We start from the raw sequence: 26,669 nt of genomic DNA on the forward strand, positions 1-26,669 counted from the left end.
TTCTCTTCTTTTTTACAGCTTCATAGTACTCCATTGTATAGTTACACCATGGTTTGTTCTACCAGTCTCCTGTTGATGAACAGTCTGTAGACTTTTGCTGTTATGAATAGCACGGCAGTGCATATTTTTTGTATATATCATTTAATATTTTTTGCCATTGCGTCTTTGGGGTGGAATTTTAGGAGGGGATTGGTGAATCAAAGATCAATGCATATGTTTTTTTAAAAATATACTCAAATCTTTCTCTATGGGGATCATAACCATTTTGGATACATACCAGCAGCGTATGAGAGTGCCTGTTTTCCCAATGCTTTTCCAACAGAAATTGTTGTAAAACTTTAGTTTTTTGGGTTCATCTGATAGGTAAGAAATAGTATGTCAGTATATTTTTAATTTATATTTTCTTTTTTTATGAGTAATGTTGCATTTTTTCCATATGTTTAAAAGTTATTTACATTTCTTGTGATCAATCTTTTCATACATTTTGCCTGTTTTTCTGTCAGGATGTTGATCTTCATTCTTCCATCCATTTTTAGAAGCTTTTTATGTATTAGAGCTATAAATCCTATATAATAACATTTTTCCCAAATTTGTCATTAGTCTTTTTGACTTTGCTATAATTTTTCACCATGCTAAAATTTCTTTTGCTTAGTCACGTTTGTCGACCTTTATCTTTACTGTTTCTGGGTTTTCAATCATAGCTAGGAAAGTTTTTCCCACTCCAAGTCTATAGGGGAATTAACCTATTTTTCCCCTAGCCCTTGTATTGTTTACTTCTTTTGTACATTGAAAGCATGGATCTATTTAATATTTATCCTCATGTACAATATGAAGACTGGATCCAATTTTTTTTGTGCCTGCAGCTGTTCAATTGTCCCAAAACGCATCATTAAAAATTTTCTTTTTCCTATTGACTTGAGATGCCACCTTTGTCATATATTAAATTTATAGGCATTTGGATCTATTTATGGAATTTTCATTCTGTTCCATTGGTCTGTCTATCCATGCACTAGAAGCACACTTTTAATTATAGACCCTTTTATAATTTCTTGGTTATTCCTGCTTGTTTGTTCTTCTAAGTGAACTTATAATCAACTTGTTTATCTGAGGATGGTAGTAGTATAGTAGGGAGACACATGATGGGATTTTTATTGTGGTTGTATTTGTAGGCTAAATTAGGGTGAACTGACATCTTTAGGATTTTGGATATTCCTATCCCAGAATATGGCATGTCTTTTCCTTTACTGAAGTCTAGTTTTGCATCTTGCAGGGAATGTTTTGTAACTGAAAAAAGAAACCCCAACAGCAGCTTTATTGAGGTATAATTTACCTACCATAAAATTCATATATTTTAAGTGTACAATTCACTGATTTTTTAGTAAATTTAGGGTTGTGTAACCATCCCCACAATACAGTTTTAGAACATTTCCATTAATCCCAAAAGATCTCTCCTGCTTGTTTGTAGTTAATCCCTGTCCTGCCCTCAGTCCTACACAACTGCTAATCTGTTGCTGTCTCTATAAACTTGCTTTTTCTGGACATTTCATAGAAATGAAATCATACAATATGTAGTCTTTGGTGTCTCGCTTCTTTCACTTACCATAATGTTTTTGAGGTTTATCCATGTTGTAGCAGCTATCAGTAATCAATTTCTATTTATTTTATTATTTAATTTCTTTATAGTGTTTCATTGTACAGATATACCACATTTTGTTTACCCATTTATCAGATGATAGAAATCAAATTGTTTCCAGTATTTGGCTATTGTAAATAATGCTGCTCTGAACATTTGGGTACAAACCTTTGTGTGTGTGTGTATGTGTATATATATAGTATATGTATGTATATACCTGTGTTTTTTTCATTTCTGTTGGATGGATACCCAACAGAAGAGTCCAAAGAAGAGTCACAGCTGCTACAAACTTCAGTAACTTTGTGGTCACAAAAGACAGAGAAGCAGTAGCAAAAGCAACTGGTAGCAGGAAGGTGCTTTTGATAGTGACTAGCATTGACATGTTGGGTAGTTATGGCACTGTGATGTAGTTTATGTGAAGAGTATGAGCCTTGGAACTGGAATTAGGTTTGAGTTTCAAGTATTGCTTACTCTTTGCTTGAAAAATCATTTAAACTTTCCAAGTTTCAGTTTCTTGATGGAGCTAGAATGTTGTACATGGCACAAAGGTACATGTTCACAAATTGGAAGCTATTCTTATCATTAGCATCATGCTAGACTTAAGGCACAGAGGGACCAGGGTAGTCAGTGATTACGGTGGCTGACATTGCTTGTAGCTGCTGCAGAGAGAATCTCTGACCCCTTATCAGGGATTGGAAATGGATGTTGAGTTCATGAAGAGCTCTGTCAGAGAAACCGCTGTTTTTGTTACCATCGTTACACTACCACATTCTTTCCAGGGTGTTACATTTTTCTCTCATGATGTTTTAAAAGGTACAAACAACATAAGTAATCTCAAAAGAAATAGTTAGAAGAAAATCACCTAGAGTCCCACCACCCTAATGTCTTAGCTGTACTGAAATTTCTTATCCTTTAATATTTCTAAATGTAAAAGACAACATGAAAATAAAATTGGCCCAATAAAAACTGACCTATTCTCCTGAGTTTTTAAAATCTGTATTAAGGTTAACTTCATAATTTTAGGAATGTTTCCTTTAAATTTTGTTTTAAATAATTGTCATCCTAGAGAAGACACTAGATTGTAGATGCCAAAATCTTGCCTATTGTGATTGTTATTTAGTTACATAATTTTTATGTATTATGTTCAAGTTATGCTTGTAAAGGTCCTTTTTAGAAATATAATGGTGTTAAGTAATAGAGTAAGAGTGCCTAAGTGAGTTATTTATATACCCTTTAGTTACACAATCTGTTTGATCATAAAAAATTATATAAATTGGGGGCTAGTCCCATGGCCTAGTGGTTAAGTTCAGCACCCTCTGCTTCAGTGGGCTGGTGTCACAGGTTTGGATCCTGGGCACAGACCTATACCAGTTGTCAGCCATGCTGTTGTGGTGACCCACATATAAAATAGAGGAACATTGGCACAGATGTAGCTCAGGGCTAATCTTCCTCAAGCAGGCAAAGAGGAAGATTGGCAACAGGTGTTAGTTCAGGGCTAATCTTCCTCAACAAAACAAAAGAAAGGAAAAGTATATATAAATTCAATTTTAATGAATTAGCAGAGCTAGCTTTGTATCATTTATCATTGGAACTTCAAAATGTTACATTTATATTTGACTTTGCTTAACTGTGTAAGAGATGTTTAATAATATTATTTTTTTACAGACTTTTAAAGAAATTTAATGTACACATACATGGAGAGAAATCGCTAATTAAGTTGATATGTTGATGTAGCTTTCTTCATGTAGAATGGTAATATCCAGTTGGTAGGTTAAAATAAGGGAAGTTTTAAAAAATCCATGGCATTTTATTTATAATGCTTATAGTTTTAAATATACAGTTCTTTTTGTACTCTTATGTTAAGCTACCTCGTGTACATGATTATGAAGCAAGAATTGGAAAAGTAATTTGGAAATTGAATCTAGAATATTATTTTAAATGGCCACTTGAGTGCTGCTATTTTTCCTCTGCCTATAAGATAAAAATATGATGTTAAAAATACATTCTCCCTCAATATGTCTGTGCGTAATCTTTAGAACTCAGAAACTACTTAAAAAATGTGCACATTTCAGAATTCTTAAATCTTAATTTTTTTCTACTTAATATAACAATTTGCAAATTTTCCAAAATGTAAATACAATATTATGAAATATTCAGAAAAATAACTTTCTCCAAATCAGATCATTTTGCATTGCTTCTGTGATTTACTAGTGCCTGCTTTGTTCTCCTCTTTGGAGTATCAGAGTGTGTGTTGTAGATCTTTGTCATGGACTTGTACTTCCTCCAGATACTGGCCAGCTTTGGAAGTAGTGCAGATGTTTGATGGTGTAGAGATGTATTAGAGATGAAATTCCAGGTTGCCAAGGAATGGCACCTTGGGTGAAGGAATGTTGACTGTATAAATTCCAGTGGCAAGAAGGTTGAACTGTTTGTTGTCATTGTGATAAGCAAGAGTTATAGGAGTTGGATAAAAATGAATATAGTATATCAGTGTTATTCCTACGTACTAGTAGGAAATATGGTGAAAAAACAGCTCAGTTATAAGAGCAACGAAAAAGATAAAGTGTCTAGAATAATTTTAGTAGGAGTATATTTGGCTTCTATGAAGAAAATTATATAGTTTTATAGAGAGTTGCATTTATGATCAAACCAAACTGTAATTTTTCTAAAGATGGCAAGATATATTCTTAGATGAAAAAAATATACATTATGGAGATATTGGGGCTTCATTAGTGTTGCTTAATGTCACTCTAGTTCAAATCTCAGGAATTTTTCTTTCCCCTTGATTTTATGGTCCTGAAGAATAATTGGGAAAACCTCAAACTATGAGGTTTCAGAATAGAATTATTCTAGTCTTTTCAAAACATGGTGTTGGGACAATTGTAGATCCACATGCAAAAAATATGAATTTAGACCTTATACATCATGTCAGACACAAAAACTTAAAAAAATGGATCATAGACCTAAATGTAAGAGCTAAACTATACAACTTGTAGAAGAAACAGGAGAAATTCTCAGTGACCTTTGGTTAGGCAGAGATTTCTCAAATATGTCACCAAAAGCATGACCTATAAAAGAAATTGCTAATTTGGACTTCATCAGAATTAAAGACTTTTATGCTTTAAAAGACGCCGCTAAGAAAATGAAGACATGCTACTGACTGGGAGAAAATATTTATAAATAATATATCTGATAAAATACTTGTATTCCAAATATATAAATAACTCTTAGACAACTCAACAGTAAGACCAAAGTTCAAGTTAAACATGGGCAAAAGATTTGAGTAGACATTTCATCAAAGTGGCTAATCGCTTGAAAAAATGCTCAGCATCATTAGTTGTTATAGAAATGAAAATCGAAACCACAGTGAGATACCACTGTATATCCACCAGAATAGCTATAATAAAAAAGAGACAATAACAGTTATTGGAGAGGATGTGGAAAAACTGGAGCCCTCATTTTCCTCTTGGGAATGTAAAATTGTATAGCCACTTAGGAAAGGAATTTGGTAGTTCCTTAAAAGGTTAAACGTAAATTTACTATAGTACCCAGAAATTACATTCCTAAGTATTTACCCAAGAGAAATGAAAGTACGTGTATGTATGAAGCCTTACAGACGAATGTTCATAGCAGGTTTGTTTGTAACAGCCAAAAGTGAGGAAAATCCAGATGCTCGTCAACAGAAGAATGGGTAAACAAATTATGGTATATTCATATGCTAGGATACTACTCAGCAATAAAAAAGAATGAATACTGATATACACAGCAACATGAATAAATCTCAAGATAAGTACACTGAGTGAAAGAAGCCAGACATGAAAGTATATGTAATGCATGACTCCATTCATATAGAACCCTTGAAAATACAAACCAATCCATAATGACAGAAAGCAGATCAGTTGTCGTAGGGGTATAGGGATGGTCATGGAGGGATAATGGTTGACTGAAATGGCATGAGGGATCTTTTTAGGTTGGTGGAAATGTTCTAAAACTGGATTGAGGTGATGGTTACCCTGTATAAATTTACTAAAATCAGTGAAATGTACAATTAAAATGGGTGAAATTTTTAACTCTTACTGTTCTCATTATGAGAAAATTCTTATCACAAATATGGCTTATAAAATGTTGGCTGATCTTGTTGGCTGACATTGACAGGTGATAGTAATGAAGAGGGAGGAATGTTTAAAAAAAGAAGACATTCAGCACGAGGTTTGTGAAAAGTACAGCAAGAGAAGAAATGCAGCATAACTTTTTTTTTTTACCATCTTAGCTATTTTTAAATGTACAGTTTAGTAGTGTTAAGTGTATTCACGTTGTTTTGAAACAGATCTCCAGAACTTTTTCTTCTTGCAATCTGAAACTCTATACTCATTAAACAACTCCTTTTCCTCTACTCCCCCCAGCCCTGGTAGCCACCATTCTACTTTCTATCTATGAATATGACTATTTTAGATACAAGTGGAATCCATATGGTATTTTTGTGTGGGTAACTGGGTTTTTTCACTTAGTGTAATATCCTCAGGATTCATTCATGTTATAGGATATGATATGATTTCCTTCCTTTTTAAGGCTGAATGATATTCCATTGTTTGTGTATACCACATTTTGTTTATCCATTGATGGACATTTAGGTTGCTTTCACTCTTGGCTGTGAGTGTGGGTGTGTGAATATCTTGTTGAGGCAAAATGTGAATTTTAAAGTATGAAAGTTATACCTCAGAAAAGCTGTTTAAAAAAACAAATGCTCTGACACAAGAATCTGTATCAAAGGGGTTAAATAGATGACTTCAAATGTAACCTAAAACAAGTAAAAATATTAAGGGAGTTATCAAGATTTAATGCGGGAAAAGAGAGAATTTCTCAGTAAGTGGTCTGGTGATAGCCAGTTAGCGATGGAAGGACAGGGCTGGATTCTATTTATAATCTTTTCTAATGCCATAGACAAGAATTAGTTCTAGATGAAGTAAATAACTGAAGGAAAGACCTTGAACCAAATATAATGTGTATCCATCCTCCAAATAAGAAAACACTTTCCAAACTTAGAATAATTTAGAAAAGTGCATGTACAAAAAAAATTACAGATTGATAGCATAAAACTAAAAAAGCTGTGTGTTCTTAAAAGAGTGTCATATCGTGTGAATAGAAACAACCTTGGAGAAAACATACAGCAAATGTATTATCTTTAGTTGTTAAAGGGTTAATATCTATAGAATGTGGCTATCTTATGTAAGATCTTAATACCTTTGGGGGTTAATATCTCTATATAAGATCAAAAAAATTCATATGAAAACCACTAAGTTTGTAAGGAACAAACAAAAATCATAAAAGAGGAAATAACATGAAGATGTACAGATTAAGAGAGTAAGTACTGTTTTCACTATGTGTGTTTAGATCTGTTTTTTAAGAAAAACCTTTCATTTTGACATATTATTTTTACTTTTGTAATGAATTTCATAGTTTTCAAAGTCAAAATAAAAATTTTTGTCTATCAATTAGCTGACGGGCAGATTCCTTTTCAATGTTTTTTCTTTTTGTTTCCAGGAAGTATCGATGAAGATGTTGTTGTGATAGAAGCTTCCTCCACTCCCCAGGTCACTGCCAATGAAGAAATTAATGTTACCTCAACTGACAGTGAAGTAGAGATTGTGACAGTTGGAGAAAGCTATCGGTAAGATTTTAATTGAATATTTGAAGTTTTCAATGGAAATAGTTAAACATACTTGTGCTGGAGATATTTGTGTTCTTTTACTTTTTTGTTTGTGTTTTTGAGACCCAGTTTGAGTATGCGTATACCAGAGCAGTGTTTTTCAAACCAAGTTGCATCAGATTCACCTGGAAAGATTATAAAATAAAGATAGTTGTTGCCTGGATCATATCCCAGACCAGCTGAGCCAGAAGCTCAGGGGTCATTATTTTTTAAGCACCCGAAGTATACCATGAGAGCTGAGTCATTGCTCAAGATAAACAGTAGTTTTACTTAGTGTTTGACAAAACTTAGTTTGTTCTATGAGTCATAGAATTCGTGAACTCCTTTGAAATTTAGATGTGACTAATACATAAGTATTGGGGATGGTACCAATATGAAAGGTGAAAAAAATAATATTGAGGAAAAATAATGATGTTGAACTCTTCCTTTTTAATTTTTTTTTTTTAAAGATTGGCACCTGAGCTAACATCTGTTGCCAATCTTCTTTTTTTCTTCTTTTCCCCAAAGCCCTCCAGTACATAGCTGTGTATTCTAGTTGTAGGTCCTGGTTCTGCTATGTGGGACGCCACCTCAGCGTGGCCTGATGGGTGGTACTAGGTCCACGCCCAGTATCTGAACCAGCGAAACCTTGGGCTGCCCAAGCGGAAGTGCGAACTTAATCACTCAGCCACGGAGTTGGCCCCTAAACTATTCCTTTTTGTTATGATCTACTTATTTCAAGATTTCATTGGTACCAGTGAAGTTTGTGCTCTTATATTAGGGCACCATAGTATAAAACATATTTTTTGAAATTTTTTGTCTCAGTAATTTCATCTAATCCCTATACTAAAAGATGAATGAAAATCGTCATTTGTTTTGATAAATAACTGGAAATGACATTGCCGTTTTGGGAATCCCTTTGACCAAAAGAAAAGAAAAAAAGAAATCCTAACACTGTATTCATCTTGTGCTTTAGATGATGACAAATATTGGTAAGAGAAACAGTAAAGCATTCCTGTCTTCCGTTTGATGCACCAAACTAATCTGTGGATGAATCTTAATTTTTGTATTTGAATGAATTTATAAATGCATTTACTCATTGTATTTTAACTTGTGTTGTTATCGATTAACAAAAAAAAAAGATTCTTATTTAGGAAGCATGTCACATGTACCTAGAATGTGCTTTTCCACTTGCCACTTTTCCATTGGAGTGCTACTTCTAATGGCGTGCAAGAGAGCACTCTATAATATATCGCTGTTTATTTTAAGTTTTAAATGATTTTCCCAGGCTGTGGGGAAATTGATCCTCCATGGTGTGTGCCACAGTTATCCTATGACTGCTTAGTGCTTGGTACAACACTGAGTCAATTTTTATGAGCTACAAGGATTGCCGAAATTAAGGACCTATTTTTATTTGTGGAATTGGAGATCTTTCTTTGTCATGGAGATGCTTAATGTTCAAACAGATGCATTTACCATGGTAATGTAAAAAGACACAGTGCTCATTACCCATATTTATTTTTCTTATTGTTACCTGGGATATTAACTTTATCACTGTTTAGCTGGCTCTTGGCCCTTCCTCTTCAGGAGAACGCATCTGTGTTTCAGATTCTTTTGTGTCAGGATTTGACAATTGCCACTAATCATAGGGGCCACTAAGGCCTGGTGAAACAGTTCCTCATACATTGTTTTTTGCTGGTGTTCCATTTAGCATAATATTTGGAGTTAGGACATTCTGTGCAGTTTTCACAAAAGTACTACAAAGTGGACCTGGAACTTTCTATAGCTATTAACAGCTTCCCAGAAATAATAGACTACTCAGTATCATCACAGACTCTTGATTTCTCAAGAATTTTAAGTAGTGATCTGTCTCCTCATCCAAAACCATTTCATCCTGAGATGTTTGTTTACTATGATGCTCAGTCAGTACCATTCTTGCTGGATGTGCTGTCCTTTTTTTTTTTTTTTTTACTGTGTCTCAGGAATTAACCTTTATACTCCTGTTACTTGAGAATTTTATTTTAGAATTTGAACTTTTTTCTAAACTCTTAGGCTCTACAGTTGCTGAGGCCATTTTCAGCCCAGTTTGAACTTTTGGAGTTCTTCTCTGAGGGGTCAAGCTCACACCCCTGATGACTGCATGCATATTAATGGATCTGGCTCACCCTTTCCATACACGCTGACAATGAATAGTTTTACATTCACTTTGGGCAGGAGAAAAACCAACTTCATAAGTCTCACTTTTCTAAAACATTTATTTTTCTCCTGGAGGTTTAGGGCTGTATATCACTCTGTACCCTCAGTCTAGATCATTACAGTGAATCCTTAAAAAAAAATTTTAATGCAATATATACCTATAAGTAATTTAGCACAGTACAATGCCACACACATAATTAAACAATGATAAAAGTGTTAGGTATTGAGGGTTTGTGGTTACATACTTTAAAAGCATAAAGTGGCTCAAACAAAAGATGTTTCTAGGCTACCCAATTAGTAAATTAGCTGGAACTATCTTGACCTCTCTGTATCCCAGGAAATCTCTTTGGTGCCTTGAATCTCTTTTAGGACAGTACCAGAAACTGAGTTTGGTTTAGGACTACCAAAGCCATGTTTTGCAAGTCCACTCTGGACTAAACATACAAGATCATGTGGATGTTATTAAATGTAGGCTGTTGATATTTTTGTTGCTTTACCCATGGTGAATAATTTTAGGTATTAACGTAAAATGTAAATAATTCATTATAACCCAGTTGAATATTCAAAATGACCGTTGAAAAGAGAGCAGCATTCTTGAGATTTTAATTCTGTTATTTTTTTTTTGGAGAAGTATTGCATGAAGAACTTCACAGCTTATTTTCTAAGAAAGGCTTATGATTTCTTGGGTAACTAAAAATTTTGTTCATTTTTTTTATATTTACTAATTTAATATTGATGTCATTAAAGGTCTCGTTCAACCCTTGGTCACTCCAGATCTCACTGGAGCCAAGGTTCAAGTTCTCATACAAGTCGGCCACAGGAGCCGCGAAACCGCAGTAGGATTTCTACTGTTATACAGCCCTTGAGGCAGAATGCAGCAGAAGTTGTGGACCTTACTGTTGATGAAGATGGTAAGTCAAGTAGTAACAGTGTAGAATTATGAAGAAAATTTGGTAAAATGAGATATCTTAATATGCTAAAACTCCTACTACTACTTAATGATAATATATTATTAAGCTACAGGGAAGTTGCCAGATTTCTTAATCCTGTTTTTCAACTGATATAATAACCTCGATTTGTAAATTGTGTGTAAAATTCTTTCTGGTTACTGCTTCATTGCTTGGTAGTTATTCTCTTAGAAAAAAATATTTTGGGGCCTGACCCAGTGGCATAGTGGTTAGGTTGGTGCACTCTGCTTCGGTGGCCCAGGGTTCGGATCCTGGGTGTGGACCTGTACACCACTCAGCAAGCCATGCTGTGGCAGTGTCCCACATGCACAATAGAGAGGAAGGCTGGCGCAGATTTTAGCTCAGTGACAACCTTCATCAAGCAAAAAGAAGAGGATTGGCAACAGATATTAGGACGAATCTTCCTGACCAAAAAGAAAAAAGAACGAAAAAGGAAAAAAATCTAGTAGTAGTTTGATCTGTCCTCATTATTGTATGTCAAGCATCAGACAGAGTGCTTGGTATATGTGATCTCAGTTCATCCTCACAACAGTTCTATGAAGAAAATTCTGTACTTTCCCAGTTCTACAGATGAAGCAGTGGAGAGTGGTTAAGTAACTTATTCATGATCATACTGTCAGTGGTGAAATCAGAATAGTTTTCCAAGTAGTCTGACTCTAGAATCCATACTGTACCAGAGAAAGTGCAATTTGTAACACTGTTCTGACAGCCTTGACAACGTGTATGAACATAACAGAGGGACTTTTACTTTCCTTCCCTCTTTTCTTCTTTGTGATAGATCAGAAAAGGTACGTAGTTGTTACCCCAAAAACAGTGTTAGTCATCTGAATTAATGGAATATGCTTATATGTGTTGGACTTGTTAAATGCAGTAATCGTATTTTAGTAACATGTCCCTTTAATATTGCAGTTTGGTTTATGAAAGTTTTTTTTTTTTACTATAAATTATACTTATTAGAGAGTTCATATTTTTTAAGTTTGCTTTAATAATTATCATAAAAATGTTAGCTTGGATTAAAATATAATTTTTACCTGATTTGTTTTGAAATGCTAAATAAATACTTTGTATTTTGTAGAACCTACTGTAGTACCAACCACTTCTGCGAGAATGGAATCACAAACCACAAGCGCTTCCATTAACAATTCAAATCCGTCTACCTCTGAGCAGGCCTCTGATACTGCTTCAGCTGTCACTAGTAGCCAACCCTCCACAGTATCAGAGACCTCAGCTACCCTTACAAGCAATAGTATGACTGGTACTTCTGTAGGAGGTAAGTAAAAAAGGGAGGGAGGAGGGACTCTTTTTCATTACTTATGTAAGAAAAAGTATTGTTTTTAAGATTTTAGCTATATTAGCAAGAGTGTATTCTTAGATGAACATCATATATGAGCAAAGTAGTCTCTGTTAGAATTAGACTCTGATTTTGTATTTGAGTTTGTGAGCTGTATGTTATCAAAGTATCATAGCTTAGCTGAAAGAGATTGGGGAAAATTAAATGGCTGACACCAAAAATATGAGCAACAAAAGACAAAATAGGTAAATTGGACTTCATCAAAATTTAAAACTTTTGTATATCAGAGGACATTATCAAAAAAGTGAAAAGGCAGCCTACAGCATGGGAGAAAAATATTTGAAAATCATGTATCTGATAAGGGTCTAGTATCCAGTCTAAATAAAGAACTCACACACAACTCAACAAAAAAAGACAAACAACTGAGTTTAAAAATGAACAGTAGATTTGCATAGATAGTTTTCCAAAGAATATATGTAAATGACCAAAAAGCACATGAAGACATCATTAATTATTAGGGAAATACAAATGAAAACCACAGTGAAATACCACTAGGATGTCTATAATTTAAAAAAAGAAAAGAAAAAACACCAAAGAACAGGATATCAGAAAATAACCAGTGTTGACAAGAATGTAAAAAAATTGGAACCCTTCTGAATAACTAGTGGGAATGTAAAATGGTGCAATCACTGTGGAAAACACTTTGGCAGTTCCTCGAAAAGTTAAACATAGAGTTACCACATGACCCACAATTCTACTTCTAGAGAATACCCAAAATAATTGAAAATGGGGATGGGAGTTTTAAAAAGTTTGAAGATGTCCATTTCTCAGTATTTTTTTTTTGTTTGTTCTTGGTGTCGATTCTAAGAAAACATTGCCTAACGCAAAGTCACAAAAATTTACTCCTATGTTTTCTTTTCAGAATTTTATAGTTTTAGTTTTTATCTTAGATTATTTCTTATGTTTCAATTAGCAGTAGCATCTCTGGTTCTTTCTCCCATCAGCTGAGTAACTGAGCCTTAAAATAGCCTTCTTTCTCTTTTGAACGATGACACAGAGACAGGAACTTGTTGTTTACTAATAGGGAGATCATAGACCCTGTAGCTCGTAGATTGACTATATCACCATAATAATGAAACCACTTTATATTTTCTATATTTTTTTTCTTTTACTAGTATCTCATTTAATTCTTATAATATTCGCATATCTTACATTGAACAGATTGGAAAACTGCTTGTTGGCTGCTTGTTGGATTAGGTTTTCCTTTCCTGGAAAATTGAGGGCAGAATCCAAGGAGATTTCCCAGGAGTATCTTTTAAATACTATATTCTTTGAAAAAAATGTAAGCAGAAATGAAATGGGCTAACTTTTATTTCACTTATTGAGTGCATACTTTCCCCAGTACTTTACTGAATGTCTTATATGTTATTTTATATATTGTGATTTAATCCTTAACAGCTTTCTTGATGTTGATGTTACTCTTCCCATTTCAAAAATGAAGAAATATGAAAAGTTAAATACTTTCAAGGTCAATAATAACCTTTGAGGCAAAAGATTTGAACTCTTCTCACTCATTCCTCTCTCCTGGTAGCTTTATGTATCCTTATTCTCATCTAGATTTTATGTAACACAGTTCCAACTTCATTTCAAGACAGTCTCACCTAAAGATTAGGCCTGAAACAGTAAGTTTTCTAAAAGAGAATATAGGCAGTACACTCTTTGACATCAGTTTCAAGACAGTCTCAAAGCTTTTATTTACTTACTTTATTTTTTTTTGATGAGGTAGATTCACTCTGAGCTAACATCCATTGCCAATCTTCCTTTTTTTGCTGGAGGAAGACTACCCTTGAGCTAACATCTGTGCCAGTTTTCCTCTATTTTGTATGTGAGGCACCGCCATGACATGGCTTGATGAGCGGTGTAGGTCCACACCTGGGATCCAAACCCACAAACCCAGGCTGCCACAGTGGAGCATGCCAGACTCAACCACCACGCCCTGGGGCTGGTCCCTTTACTTATTTATTTTCCAAGACCCTTGTTCACTCAGAATTCATATTTAATCTCTTAGGTAGCAGCTTGACTACCTGAATGCCTTCTTGTGATAATAGTCTGCTATACTGATGACTACCTTTGGGATAGATGTGCACTTGTATTTCTCTAGACTAGGAGAACCTTGTTCCAGGCCAAATTGCTCCTCTGTATAAACCTTGATAGAAGCACATACAGATATTGAGATAACATTAGGGGCACTCAGTTCTGGTGGCTTCATTTCCTTCCAAGACTGTAGAACATCAGTCACCTATTTTCTTCACTTCTTGTCCTTTCTTTGCATCTTCTTGCACATTTGCAACCTTGAATCAGTCAAACCACCTAGCTTTGCTCTTATCCAGGTTCCTGACGGGGGCTGGTGAAAATCATAGAACCAAGCAGATTGGCGCCTGATGAATTTATGGTATCTAATTTTGGGCTTTTGGTAATAAGTTGCCATAGTGTGATGTATGTCAGTCAGTTCCCTTTTCTTCCCTTCAGTGGCTATTTCAAAATTCTCATTCTCCTCAAGACTTTCATTCTCCCAGGGAGAAATAAATGAAAAATAAATGAAAGTTCTCAAGCATGAACACCCATAACTTCCAACCCATCCATAAAAATTTTTCTCTGTCTATATCTATCCTCCCCTCCTAAGTCTGGTCTCTTAACTCCTTCCTGTCCCTTCCAGTCCCTTTCTCTGTGCTCTTCCTCCTATCCCTTCTTGTGTCCTTGACCTTGCCCCAACAGTTATCTTCCCTATGTCTTCAGGATCCTTGCTGGTTCCATTCCCTTAGTACATGCACGTGTACATTTGTGTTAAGTCTGTGTACATGTAAGTGGATTCTCTTCATCTTAAAGTCCTTTAACTTGATTCTGACTCCTTTCAAAACAAACATGCTGTTAAAACAATCTGGCAGTAATTTTCTCATCTTTATTTTCTCTCAGGACTCTTTTCTTATCCCGTTTCTCACAGGCCCACCTCATAACTGTAGATGTTTTTCACCTACCAACAGTACCCTGGTGACTCCCCATTTTGTGTTTTCAGAGCCCTTTCCTTGTTTTAAACTTTTATATCCAACTGCCTGTTGGACATCTTCATTGGACCATTCTGCAGTCACTTCAAACTCAACATGCCCCAGTCAGCTCATCATCTGTCTGACTTTTCCATGTGTTCCTTGTTTTATGCATACATGGTATCTTATATATTTGTTTATTCAACAAATATTTATTGATTGCATACTATGTATTAGGCACTGTTCTAGGCACTGGGAATAAAACATAAGTTTTCTGCCCTAACAGAGCTAATGTTCTAGTGCATAATAATAGCTAAGATCTATTGAGCCCATGATATTAGTCAATGATTTATCTATATTAACTGATTTTTGCAGTAACCTATGAGGCAGATTCTATTACTCTTCTCATGTTACAGATGACATAACTTGCCCGAGGGTATATGACAGTGTAGCAAGAATTCAAACCTAGGAAGTCTAGCTTAGAGCGTATACACTTCCTTTTTGCCAGGATTTCTCAACCTTGGCACTGTTGTCTTTGGGCTGGACAGTTCTTCGTTGGGGGGCTGTCCTGTGCACTGTAGGATATTTAGAAACATTCTTGGCCTCTACCCTCTAAATATAGCACCATATCCCCTCCAGTTGTGACAACCAAAAATGTCCCCAGGTGTTCCCTGGGAGGCAACATTGCTCTATACTATACTAGAACCCAGAGCTTCTGTTATAGTACTAATTGATTTATGTCTTATACTGTCTCTGTACTTGATGATGAGCTCCTTGAGGACTAAAGATCAAGTCTTTCTCTTAGCACTTAGCTGCACTCGTGAGGTTAACTTAGGTTTAGCAAGTGCTTATTGAGCCACCTACATTGTGCAGGCATGTTTCTAGTTGCTCAAGATAAAGCAACAAAGACAAAATCATGTTATTTTAAAGGCCAGGACTTTCATTTTCATCATTGTATTTTCCAGTGCCTTTTGTAGACTCTTTACAATGCCATTATTATGTGTAAGACTTGCCAAATGAACGAGTAAATGCATGAGTACCTCTCAGTAATCCTCCTAGAATTACAAAGAAAGTGCTTTAGGCAGCTTGATGTCATTGGGCCGTGGAGTTAATTTCCCTGGTGCAAGTTTGTGATTATCTCATTTTTAGTGGACACTCTGTAGGCTAATTTTAATAAAAAGGAAGTGTTTTACTTACTTAATCAGATATCTTTGTATTTCACTTCTAATTTGTGGCAGTGTTCTTTTGGTCAGTACTCTTGGACAAGAGATTCAGTTGTCTTTACTTTGGGGTTGCTACCCTGTTTGAGCAATAAAGAGGTTCTGGACTGTAGGAAAATATACTGCTAATTTAGTTAGAAGCCAAAACTGTACCCTCAGAAGTAGAGCTGTAAGATCAGTCTTCGTTTTCTTTTTTTTAAAGATTGGCCCTCAGCTAACATCTGTTACCAATCTTTTCTTTTTTTATTTCCTCCTTCTCCCCAAAATCCTGCAGTACATAGTTGTATATTCTAGTTGCAGGTCCTTCTAGTTCTGCTATATGGGACGCTGCCTCAGCATGGCTTGATGAGTGGTGCTAGGTCCGTGTCCAGGATCCGAACTGGCAAAACCCTGGGCCGCCGTAGTGGAGTGTGTAAACTTAACTGCTCCAGACTAGCCCCTATCAGTCTTCTTTTTGAGGCACAGTGTTACTGATCTGACCCCTTAACTATGTATTCAGCCTTAAATATAGCTATTGTGCTTCCTCTTCTCTCACTCTAATTTTTGTATTTGAAATATCCGAAGACAAAGAGGGCAGATTTTTCTGAACAGCTAAGTGTCCTATCTGTCACTTCAGTCACAGCCCTAGCAACCTGTAGATCTCTCGCTCTGGTTATGAACTCATCTCCTAAGTCTTAGAGTTACATATAATCCTCAAATAACTGGATTTTTAAAATTAAAGCATCAGAGTTGGAAGGAACCATGAAGGTCATTTAGTCCATCCACTGAATGGATTAGTGTCCCAAAGGTTTTCATTCTTTTTTTTTCTGAAGTAACACAATAAATGACATTCACTTTTATAACACTTTGACATGGGGGCTGAGATAAAACCCTGAAGATGTTGCAGGAAGTAAAGCTACAGTAATAATGAGTTATTGCTATAAATATTACAGCATATAGAAAATAGTTACTTAATGTTTGATTTGATTTAGCATAGCTAAGATAGGCTGTTGCTCATGGTCAGTTCCTGATAATTCTAGTTATAATTCTGTCCATGTTATTCAAGAAACTTGGAATGCAAATGAATGAGACAATTGTAGAAGTGACTTTGAATCTGCTATAATTTATGTTTTAAAGGTAAACATCTGGTCAACTTGCCTTGCTTTTTGTAACAAATTACTTGTAATATTTAACCTCTCAACTGATGCTAACAAGGTAGTACTAATTCCAGGAAGTAATTAGAGGTTAGTAAAAATTTGTAGTTTTTTTTCCATCCAAGTTCGCAGACTCCTGAATTCTAGTTCCCAGGATAAAAACCTTTACAAAAGGGTTCAGGAAATTAGCCCAAATAGGCTAGACTGGGAGCTTGGAAAAAACCAGTATACAGAGATTTGGAATACAGATACTGCATGGTGGGGTTTAGATCGCAGACCTTGCCCAAAAGGGAATCAGCAAAGGCAGGATAGGACGTGTTTGGAAGGGCAGACCCAGGAGAATGACAGGGTGGTTTATGCAATCAGACCTCTCAACCAGAGCCTGAAGCGCCCCCACCTAGATTCGTTCATGTGAGCCTGCACATTCCCTGTATTGTTTTAGGCAGTTCTGGTTCGAGTTTTGCATTATTTCTAAGTAACCAGAAGATTCCTAATTAGTACACTGGCCCAGGAGAGATTAACTAGGTGCTGTGAACCAAGTAAGAACAGAGTATCCCTCGTATCGGTTACTCTAGAAATAAGGCTAGAACAGGAGGAGATGCCTCAGGAGTCACGTGGAGGAGGGAAGAAGGTGATGGGAAGGGAAGGACAGGGTTTTGGGCTCTCTACTCTTCTAATATTTAGTTTTTAAGTAAAAAATTTTATCTCCATTTTTATCTGTTTTATATAGTTTCCATAATATGTAGGAAAGGGTGCTGTCTTTTAGATGAGTTTGAAACACTGGGATAGACCTTCTGGGGGCACTTTTGCAGTTTTTCTGACATGGAAGAACATACTTTCAAAATAACTTCTGGCGTGTGGTAGAGAGCATCATCAGGACTCAGATGTTTCAAAGCTAGAAGATTATCATCTTTTCTAACGACAACCCTGGAAGGCAATTATTGTTCCATTGAGTAGGTGGGGAAAAGGTTAAATAACTTTGCTAAGGTCACATTATCATTTGTTATATTCTATTGGGACTGAGTTTAGAGGCCAGAGGATGGGAAAAGACATTGGAGGTTAGTGAGACTTAGCCAGATATGCTCTGAGTTGGGTGGTTATGTCTTAAGAAGATAAGATTTTAAAAAGTACATGGTAGTCTGCCTTATGTAAAAATGACGTATGGTATTAGGAATTCCTGGAACTCAGGAGAAGAACCTTTGCTTTGTTGCATATAGTGGAAGAACTCACATGATATTTTAAAGTTTTTAAATGCAGTTTAAAACCATTTATTCTGCACAGGGATGGTTCAACATCTGCAAGTCAATCAACGTGATTCACTACATTAACAAAATGAGAAACAAAAACCACATGATCATCTCAATAGATGCAGAGAAAGCATTCAACAAGATCCAACATCCATTTATGATAAAAACCCTCAATAAAATAGGTATAGAAGGAAAGTACCTCAACATAATAAAGGCCATATATGACAAACCCACAGCCAACATCATACTGAACGGACAAAAACTGAAACCCATCCCTCTCAGAACAGGAACAAGACAAGGGTGCCCACTTTCACCACTCTTATTCAACATAGTACTGGAGGTTTTGGCCAGAGCAATTCGGCAGGAAAAAGAAATAAAAGGAATCCAAATAGGCAACGAAGAAGTAAAACCATTTATTATGACCTAGGAAAAGATGATCTATTGCCATGTTAAAACATCATGGTAAACATGAGCCTCCTGAAGCATTTAGGCTTTCAGGAAAATCCCAGTGAACACCAGTGCCTGAAATTCTCTGATGTGTATGTTAAGAATATGGCACTATCATATTCTTATTTACAGAGATTTGAATTTAGTAAGCATTTCTTAATTCTTTATTTACTTATTTATGTATAGTACCTATTTTTTACACAGTGATATTTGATCATTTGATCTACAAATTTTGTTTGTTTCAAGATGACTCGAGGAGAACTGCGTCTAGTGCTGTAACAGAAACTGGCCCTCCTGCAATGCCAAGGTTACCCTCCTGCTGTCCCCAGCACTCACCATGTGGAGGGTCGTCACAGAATCACCATGCATTAGGACATCCACATACAAGTTGCTTTCAGCAGCATGGCCACCATTTTCAACATCATCACCACCATCATCATACTCCCCACCCAGCTGTCCCAGTTTCTCCCTCCTTTAGTGACCCTACTTGCCCTGTGGAAAGACCTCCACAAGTACAAGCACCTTGTGGAGCAAATAGTAGTTCTGGTACCAGCTACCATGACCAGGTATGTGGAATTTGATGAGTTTTTCTTTCTTTCTTTCTTTTTGTTAATTTTTTAAAATTGTAGTTCCTTCAGGAGGGGGAAAAAAATCCTAATAAATTTTATATACTAGATAAGTGAGTATTCTTATTGCCCATGCAAAAGTGGCTTAATTTAGTGATCTGTGATTTTCTTAAAAAAATTAAGTCTCTAGGATTTTTTGATGGTCTAAATTATTGCAACTAATTGAGGGGCCAGGGATAAGGAAAATCAGAAGTGATACTATTTTTTATTCTGGAATAAGTTTTGGTATTTTAGTTAAATACAAGTGAATCTGAACCTTTGGGATTTTATTTCAAACAAAGTGTTAAAACTGTACTGTCAGTGAATTTCATGAGGAATTGGGAAATTCTCCCAGTTTTTTCTTTTCTACCTCCTACTCTGGAGCCTCTCTGTGATCTCCCCTCATCTAGAAATAAACAGCCTTCTCAGGTGCAAACTTGTGACATAGTTTATCAGGAGCAGATGAGGTATTGAAATGTCAGCCAAAAATTATAATTAAATAAATTAGTTGATATTATTAGTGAGTGTTTGGAGAGTCAGGTCATATTAAATTAGTATTGGTGATCACATGGAGTAAACGAAGTCAGGTATTACATGCTTTTGCTATGTCGTCTCTGTGTGTAATTCTGATATAACCCTGGGCGATGCATATTTTAAAAAACAAAACATATAGTTTTAAGTAAAACTGTAACTGACATGTATGCTAGAAAAAAGTCAAAAAGAAAATTCAGAGCAACTGCTTTTTGTATCCCCTGACCTTTCCTGAAGTACTTGTTTCATCTTATTAAATTGTGATGATTATCTCTTCTGGATCTGACAAATTAAAAATAATAATGAGGGATATTCCCTTAAAAAAAAATCGGCAAACTAGCTGCTGTTATCAAGAGGAAATCTGAAAGGGTTTAATAGGAAATATGGTTAAAGAAATTTTCGATGATGTTTTGGTTCTGGTAACAGTTATAAGTATTAACATCTACTGATCATCTAGATCTGTTCTGCCTCTTGGGAATGAGGAAGCATCAAGAAAAACTTTAAAATTTTAAATTTAAAATTTAAAAGCAAAATTTCCCTTTACTAGAAATGTGAGCTGAAGGAGTGTTTCTAAGTATAGTAGGAAAATGGTGAAGAAGTGTATCTACCAACTTCTCTCACATTCATTCAAGAGCTGCCAAAAGGTGGGCCTTTTGTTCACGGAATATTGGTGTTGAAGAAATATTATTAATACAGTTGGTTTGAGAGGTCGCTTGTGTATGCAGCATTTTCTTTCAACCTGAGTGAGTTAATTACAGGTAGAATCTCTCTTACAATTCTGTTCAGTGTAAAATGAATGTAACCTATCCACCTATCTCTAAGTAGAGGTATTTGGACTGCACACAAAACTTGAGGAAATCAGTAGGATCAGGCATTCGGTGGTGATAATGGGTCTGAAGGAGAAGAGAGAGTGAGGTTTTGAAGATATGAATAGTTTGAGACTTATATAGGTCTTTGGAGGACTCTGAAGTTAGCCACATGTTCATCAGATAACATCATGTGGTCTCCAGTTGAGACCCGTGTGGGCACAGCAGGAAGTTTAGGAGTGGGAGAAGCAAACTGATGCGAGGATTTGTGATTGTGTAGATGTCTTATGAATGAGTTCCAGATTGTGGATAGGCAGAGAAAGATTGGGAGGATTAGGCCTGATGACAGAGAAGTTGCAGTAGTCACTTCACTCTCTGTTGCCCTTACTACTCCTTTGGGTGTAGCTTTCTCTTTAGAGAGAATAGTTTAATTAGTGTTATGCATTACTTATAATCGGTGTAAAGTAATATTGACATTTCTGTTCCCATCTTGCTTACCCTCCCTTTTCCTTCTAGAATAAGAATTGAATGAACTATTGGAATTGTGAAGAAGAGAGTTCTCTTTGTTGGTTTTTCCCCTTTTCTTTTTATTCTTTACTTTTAACTTTACCCTTGGTTCCTTCTAGGAGGATCTTCACCCTTCTTTACTTACTCTCTGGGAGTGTTCTGACTAGAGAAGAAGATAGGAAATTTGCCCACCTTCATAGTATGTTGATACTCCAGTCCATTTGCCAAATTTTAGCCTAAATAGGAAAATAGGGAAAGGATTTAAACTGTAAATATAAATTTACAATCTCACAATGTTATTGTTAAACCTTATTTACCCAAATTGAGGGCGTACGTTGTATTTGCCAACTCAAAAGGAGGCGGCCAGACATTTACTTTATTGTAGACACATAATGTAGAGGAAGGAAGGCGCTCTTTTCACCTTGCCACAACTTCTCCTGTACCATCATCCGCCTTCCCTACTAGCACCCAGAGTTCCTTTTGTTTCTGTTATCTCCTGAGGCTGGAGCCCATTGAGAATACAGACCACTGTGGTTCCTCACTGGACTGCTGGGTGACCTGGGTTTCTGGTACATGCATTATCCTAGCTTTCTTCATCTCCAACCCCTCAGCTTCCAGTATTGAACAGTTCCTTTATGTAATACTATATATAACATCAAATCTTTATTTTCTTTAATCACATTTTTTTAAATCACAGCTATTCTGAACTCTGAGCAAACGTTTATATTACTTAAGAATACAAAGAAGCAGTTCTGTTTCTGAAATCTGCTCTAGAGTAAAAGACAAAGTATTTTGCTTAGGGCTTTTCAAAATGCCTTTTGGGGAAAAAACTTAATTACTGACGAGTAGAGATGGAATCTGGACTCTTTGGTTTATTTTCCAACCTAGTAAATGGGCCTTCCCTAAAATCATATTCCTATTAAAAAGAATCAATGGTTTATTGTTGTTAGGTTTTTTTGGCAAATGAAAAAGGTTATGAGACAAAGCTAGCTCATGGTTTAGCTTGAATGATCTTATGCCCTTTGTTATTTTAGATAATGTCCCACTGTTAGAGTGTCAGTTGAATGCTTGCTATATGCAGTTTAGAAACAAGACAGATAAGTTTTTACCTGGAACCTTAATGTTTTCAGTGGTGTGATTATATGTTTTTCAAAGGAGTCCTAAATTACTAATCAGAATTTTGGAGTAAAGGAGAATATGGAAGTATGGTTTTAAAGTTTCTTTCTCTCTAAGATCTAGATAGTAGAAGAGAAATAGACCTTAAAATAACACATTAATTAACTTTTGTTCACCTCGTAGCATGATCTTGTACTTAATTTTTAAAAATTGATTATACATTTTAAGTATATAATCATTACAATTTTTACAATCCAAGATATGCATAGTATTTTCTTGGTGCTCAGTAGGTCTTTGCACTAAAAATTTTACCATTTTCAAATTTTTATTTCTAAGATTCTATTTTTCAAGATTGCATTAGGAGTACTTTTATAATATAACGTGAAACAATGTTTTTACCAAACCTTAGAAAGATAAAATGTAGTTCCTCTTTATACAGCAGGCATTGCCAGTAGACCTGAGCAACAGTGGTATCAGAAGTCATGGAAATGGTGGTTTTCATGGAGCATCTGCATTTGACCCCTGCTGTCCTGTTTCTTCTTCCCGAGCTGCAATCTTTGGCCATCAGGCTGCTGCTGCTGCCCCGAGTCAGCCGTTATCAATAGATGGTTATGGATCCAGCATGGTTGCGCAGCCTCAGCCCCAGCCCCCTCCACAAGCCTCACTTTCATCATGTCGACATTATATGCCACCTCCTTGTAAGTATAAATTAACAGGCAGAGAGCTTAGAGGCATATGAATGACGCATTGTACATTCCTTCAAGAAATAGCCTTTCAATAATCCTAATTCGTAAGTTTTTAGTATTTCTTTGACCTAAGAGTGGTATGACTTTTTCCCATTTCATCCTCCCTTCACCTGTATCCCCCAAACAGTCTTCTAAAGTAAAAAGGGCAGATGCTGTTTAAAAGAGTCAGGAAAATAAAAAGTATATTTTGTCTCTTTTACATTTTAACATTTATATTTTAATATCTATGAAATTGAAGTACATTGAATGGCACCTTTGATTCCTATAAAAGGAAGTTTTAGGGAATTTAGATTTATCCTTTAGGAGTAACAGGAAATTTGAAAGTTTAGTTAGTAGTTGTTTCTGGGTACAGGAAAGTAAATTTTGACTAAGAATTCTGAAGCTTAACTGAGGCATAAGACAATTCCTTAACAGAAAGTTTTGCCAATTGCAGGAAGGTTTCTATATACATTTGATGCAGGCAATTAAAATACATCAGACATGGCTTTTCTAAAGAAATTGAAATCTATGAGATATGGTAAGAAATGAGAAATACCCTTAGGCTATGTAAAATATATTTATTACTTTGTTAAATCACAAGCTAATAATCCAATGGAAACTTAATAAATACTCGATAAACGATACTGAAAATTCATGCCAGGAATAAATCAGAAAGTTGGCAAGGAACTTTGCTTTTGTTCTGATTCCATGCAAGGGATAATTTTCAGTTATATATCTCCTTAGATTTCTTCTTCCGCTCCTATAAGTTTTTAAATGTGGGTCATGCAGACACAACTGGAGTCAACTCAGAATTTGTACGGTGAAACTTGGTGGTATGTCATTTACCTTTTCAGTAATGCAACTTAAAAGTGTAAGTTAGAAAATAGGTTTTGAAACAAGAGTTAGTTTTTGCAAAGCACCTGCCAATGGGCAAATTCTTTGTATGAACACTGGTATGATGTACAGGCTGTTTTGTAATACTTGTTGATATTTATCTTTACTTGATATTTGTTAGGAACTCAAAATGTGTGGTTTTCTGCCCCTCTCCTTTCAAAATAATACACTGAAGCCATTTACAAGTGAATCCATTCCTTTTTTAATGTCCTGATAAAGAAATAAATATTTTAGACTTAAACTTGTTTTACTTCTATCCTAGAAGTAACTTGTGTACATCCTAAGAAATTCAAACTGCAGAATGATATAAAATGAGAAGTTAAAAGCCCTTGTCCCCACATCCCCACTATCTTAATATCTCAGAGGTAGCAGGCTTATTGTAAAATCTTTCTGAAATTTTCTTTGTATACCCAAAAGTGTATATATACCTCTCTCCTTTATTTATTTATTTATTTATTTATTTATTTATTTATTTTTTGAGGAAGATTAGCCCTGAGCTAACTACTGCCAATCCTCCTCTTTTTTGCTGAGGAAGCCTGGCCCTGAGCTAACATCCGTGCTCGTCTTCCTCTACTTTATATGTGGGACGCCTACCACAGCATGGCGTGCCAAGCAGTGCCATGTCCGCATCCGGGATCCAAACCGGCAAATCCCAGGCTGCTGAAGCGGAACGTGTGAACTTAACCACTGTGCCACCAGGCTGGCCCCAATATCTCTCTCTCCTTTAAAAAAGGGGAATAATATCAAACATATTATTTGCCTCTTGCTTTTTGATTTTGGAGTTTTTTAAAAAATTTAACAATACATCTTAGATTTTTCCCATATTAGTATATAAAAATCTAGCTTGTTTTTCATACCCTCATAACATTCTGTTGCATATTAAATTAATCCTTTGTTGTAGACATTTAAATTGTTGGTAGTTTTTAAGTCTATCTGTAGGATAACTTCCTAGGAGTGAAGTTGCTGGGTCAAAGTGACATGTTGAACTTTTCCAAGCAATGTCAAGAGGTTTTTTTTTTTTTTACTGGCAAGAATACATAAAATGGAGAAGAAAGGGAAATGCTCTACAGGAATGCAGAATATGTCACCTTTCTACAGTGGTTAGCAATCTGTTTTGTTTAGATAAACGGTGAATTATAATGATAGCTGAAGTTCTCACCACACACACAAAAAATGGTGGTAACTGTGTGAGGTGATGAATATGTTAATTAGCCCGGTTGTGGAAATCATTTCATGAACTATACATATGTCAAATCATCATATTGTATACTTTAAATATATAGTTATATTTGTTAATTATATTTCAGTAAGGCTGAAAAAAATGACTAGAAGAGTTAAACTTAAATAAATTGATTCATTTTGAAGCAAAACTTTAAAATTTTACAATATTTGTGAATATTATTGCGTAATGATTATAGAAATAGAAAACTTTGAAGTGAAACTGGAAAAAATACTCTTGAGTTTGAGGAAAGATAGTTAACGATGGTAAAACATAGTGCCTTCTCTTTTTATGACCAAGAAGTACTAAGATTTGTGACTTCTTGGAGTAAAGCATTGATTTGAAAACATAACTTTTAGAAAATTTGTTTAAAAGTTTATCTCACAACTTACATTGAGCTTAGCAGAAATTTCCTTTAAATTCATGCTAGCAAGATTTCCTTTGAAAATATGGCTGAATTGAGTTCATGGTTACCTAACTTTCACCCTTGCTGAATGAATCAAAAGAATTCAAAATTGAAGGAAATCCTTCTGTAATGAAACTGAGAATGGCCATAGCTCCATACCAGACTACCACGAAAATCTTTCAAATAAAATGAAATTCAGACTGAAATCCATGGAAGAGACAAGCATATTTTTAGACCTTAAAACAGATGCACATCTCGTGTGTGTGTGTGTGTGTGTTTCCTTCCAGTCATTATTTTAAAAAATTATTTTATTGAGGCCATACTGGTTTATCACGTTGTGTAATTTTAAGTGTACGTTATTATATATCAGTTTCTGTATAGACTGCATCGTGCTCACACCCAATAGTCTGGTTTTTAATCTGTCACCATACATATGTGCTCCTTTGCCCCTTTCGCCCTCCCCCACTCCCTTCCCCTCTGGTAACCCTAATCTGTTCTCCTTATCTATGTGTTTATCTTCCACACCAGTGAAATCCTAAGGCACATCTGTTAGAGTAAAGAGAGATGTGTATTCCTCAATGGACCTTTCAACAGTTACTTTCAAACATAAAGATTCAGGAAGAAGAAATGGGGGAAATCGTGTGTTAATAAGGGCTGATTTCCATGGCAGCTTCCTGGCAGATAGGCCCTATGCCCCCTTCATCTTCTTAATGTAGTACAGGAAAAAATGGCGGGCAGAGAGAGGAACAGCAATAAAAGAATATCTTTGCAGTCTTGCCCGGAAGGACTCCCAAGTTTCTTTCCTCTCTATGGTGCTCTGTAACTAGTAAATCATAAAAGAAAACAAGATATATATATATATATATATATATATACACAACAAACAAGAGAGATATATATATGTATATACATATATAATGTATATGTTTGACTACACAAAAGCAAAACACTTGGGAATAGCAACGTAAAATTAACAAAAGAATTTGGAAACATATGTA

At 35.4% G+C, this 26,669-nt stretch overlaps 1 protein-coding gene across 12 annotated transcripts in view; it reads left to right on the forward strand.

The window, feature by feature from the left end:
* Nucleotides 1-26,669, forward strand: part of RNF111 (ring finger protein 111) — an 84,127-nt gene that overhangs the window by 45,985 nt on the left and 11,473 nt on the right. For 10 of the 12 annotated variants that reach the window (XM_046654001.1, XM_046654002.1, XM_046653992.1 and 7 more), the window contains 5 exons: nucleotides 7,175-7,301; nucleotides 10,263-10,426; nucleotides 11,559-11,753; nucleotides 19,109-19,428; nucleotides 22,867-23,125. In XM_046654001.1, the coding sequence (XP_046509957.1) occupies nucleotides 7,175-7,301; nucleotides 10,263-10,426; nucleotides 11,559-11,753; nucleotides 19,109-19,428; nucleotides 22,867-23,125 (1,065 nt within the window). The remainder of the gene's footprint in view (nucleotides 1-7,174; nucleotides 7,302-10,262; nucleotides 10,427-11,558; nucleotides 11,754-19,108; nucleotides 19,429-22,866; nucleotides 23,126-26,669) is intronic. The other 2 variants (XM_046653993.1, XM_046653999.1) reach the window with 1 other exon arrangement.

This window comes from Equus quagga, chromosome 2 (genome assembly GCF_021613505.1).
Source record: "Equus quagga isolate Etosha38 chromosome 2, UCLA_HA_Equagga_1.0, whole genome shotgun sequence".
Lineage (NCBI taxonomy): Eukaryota > Metazoa > Chordata > Mammalia > Perissodactyla > Equidae > Equus > Equus quagga.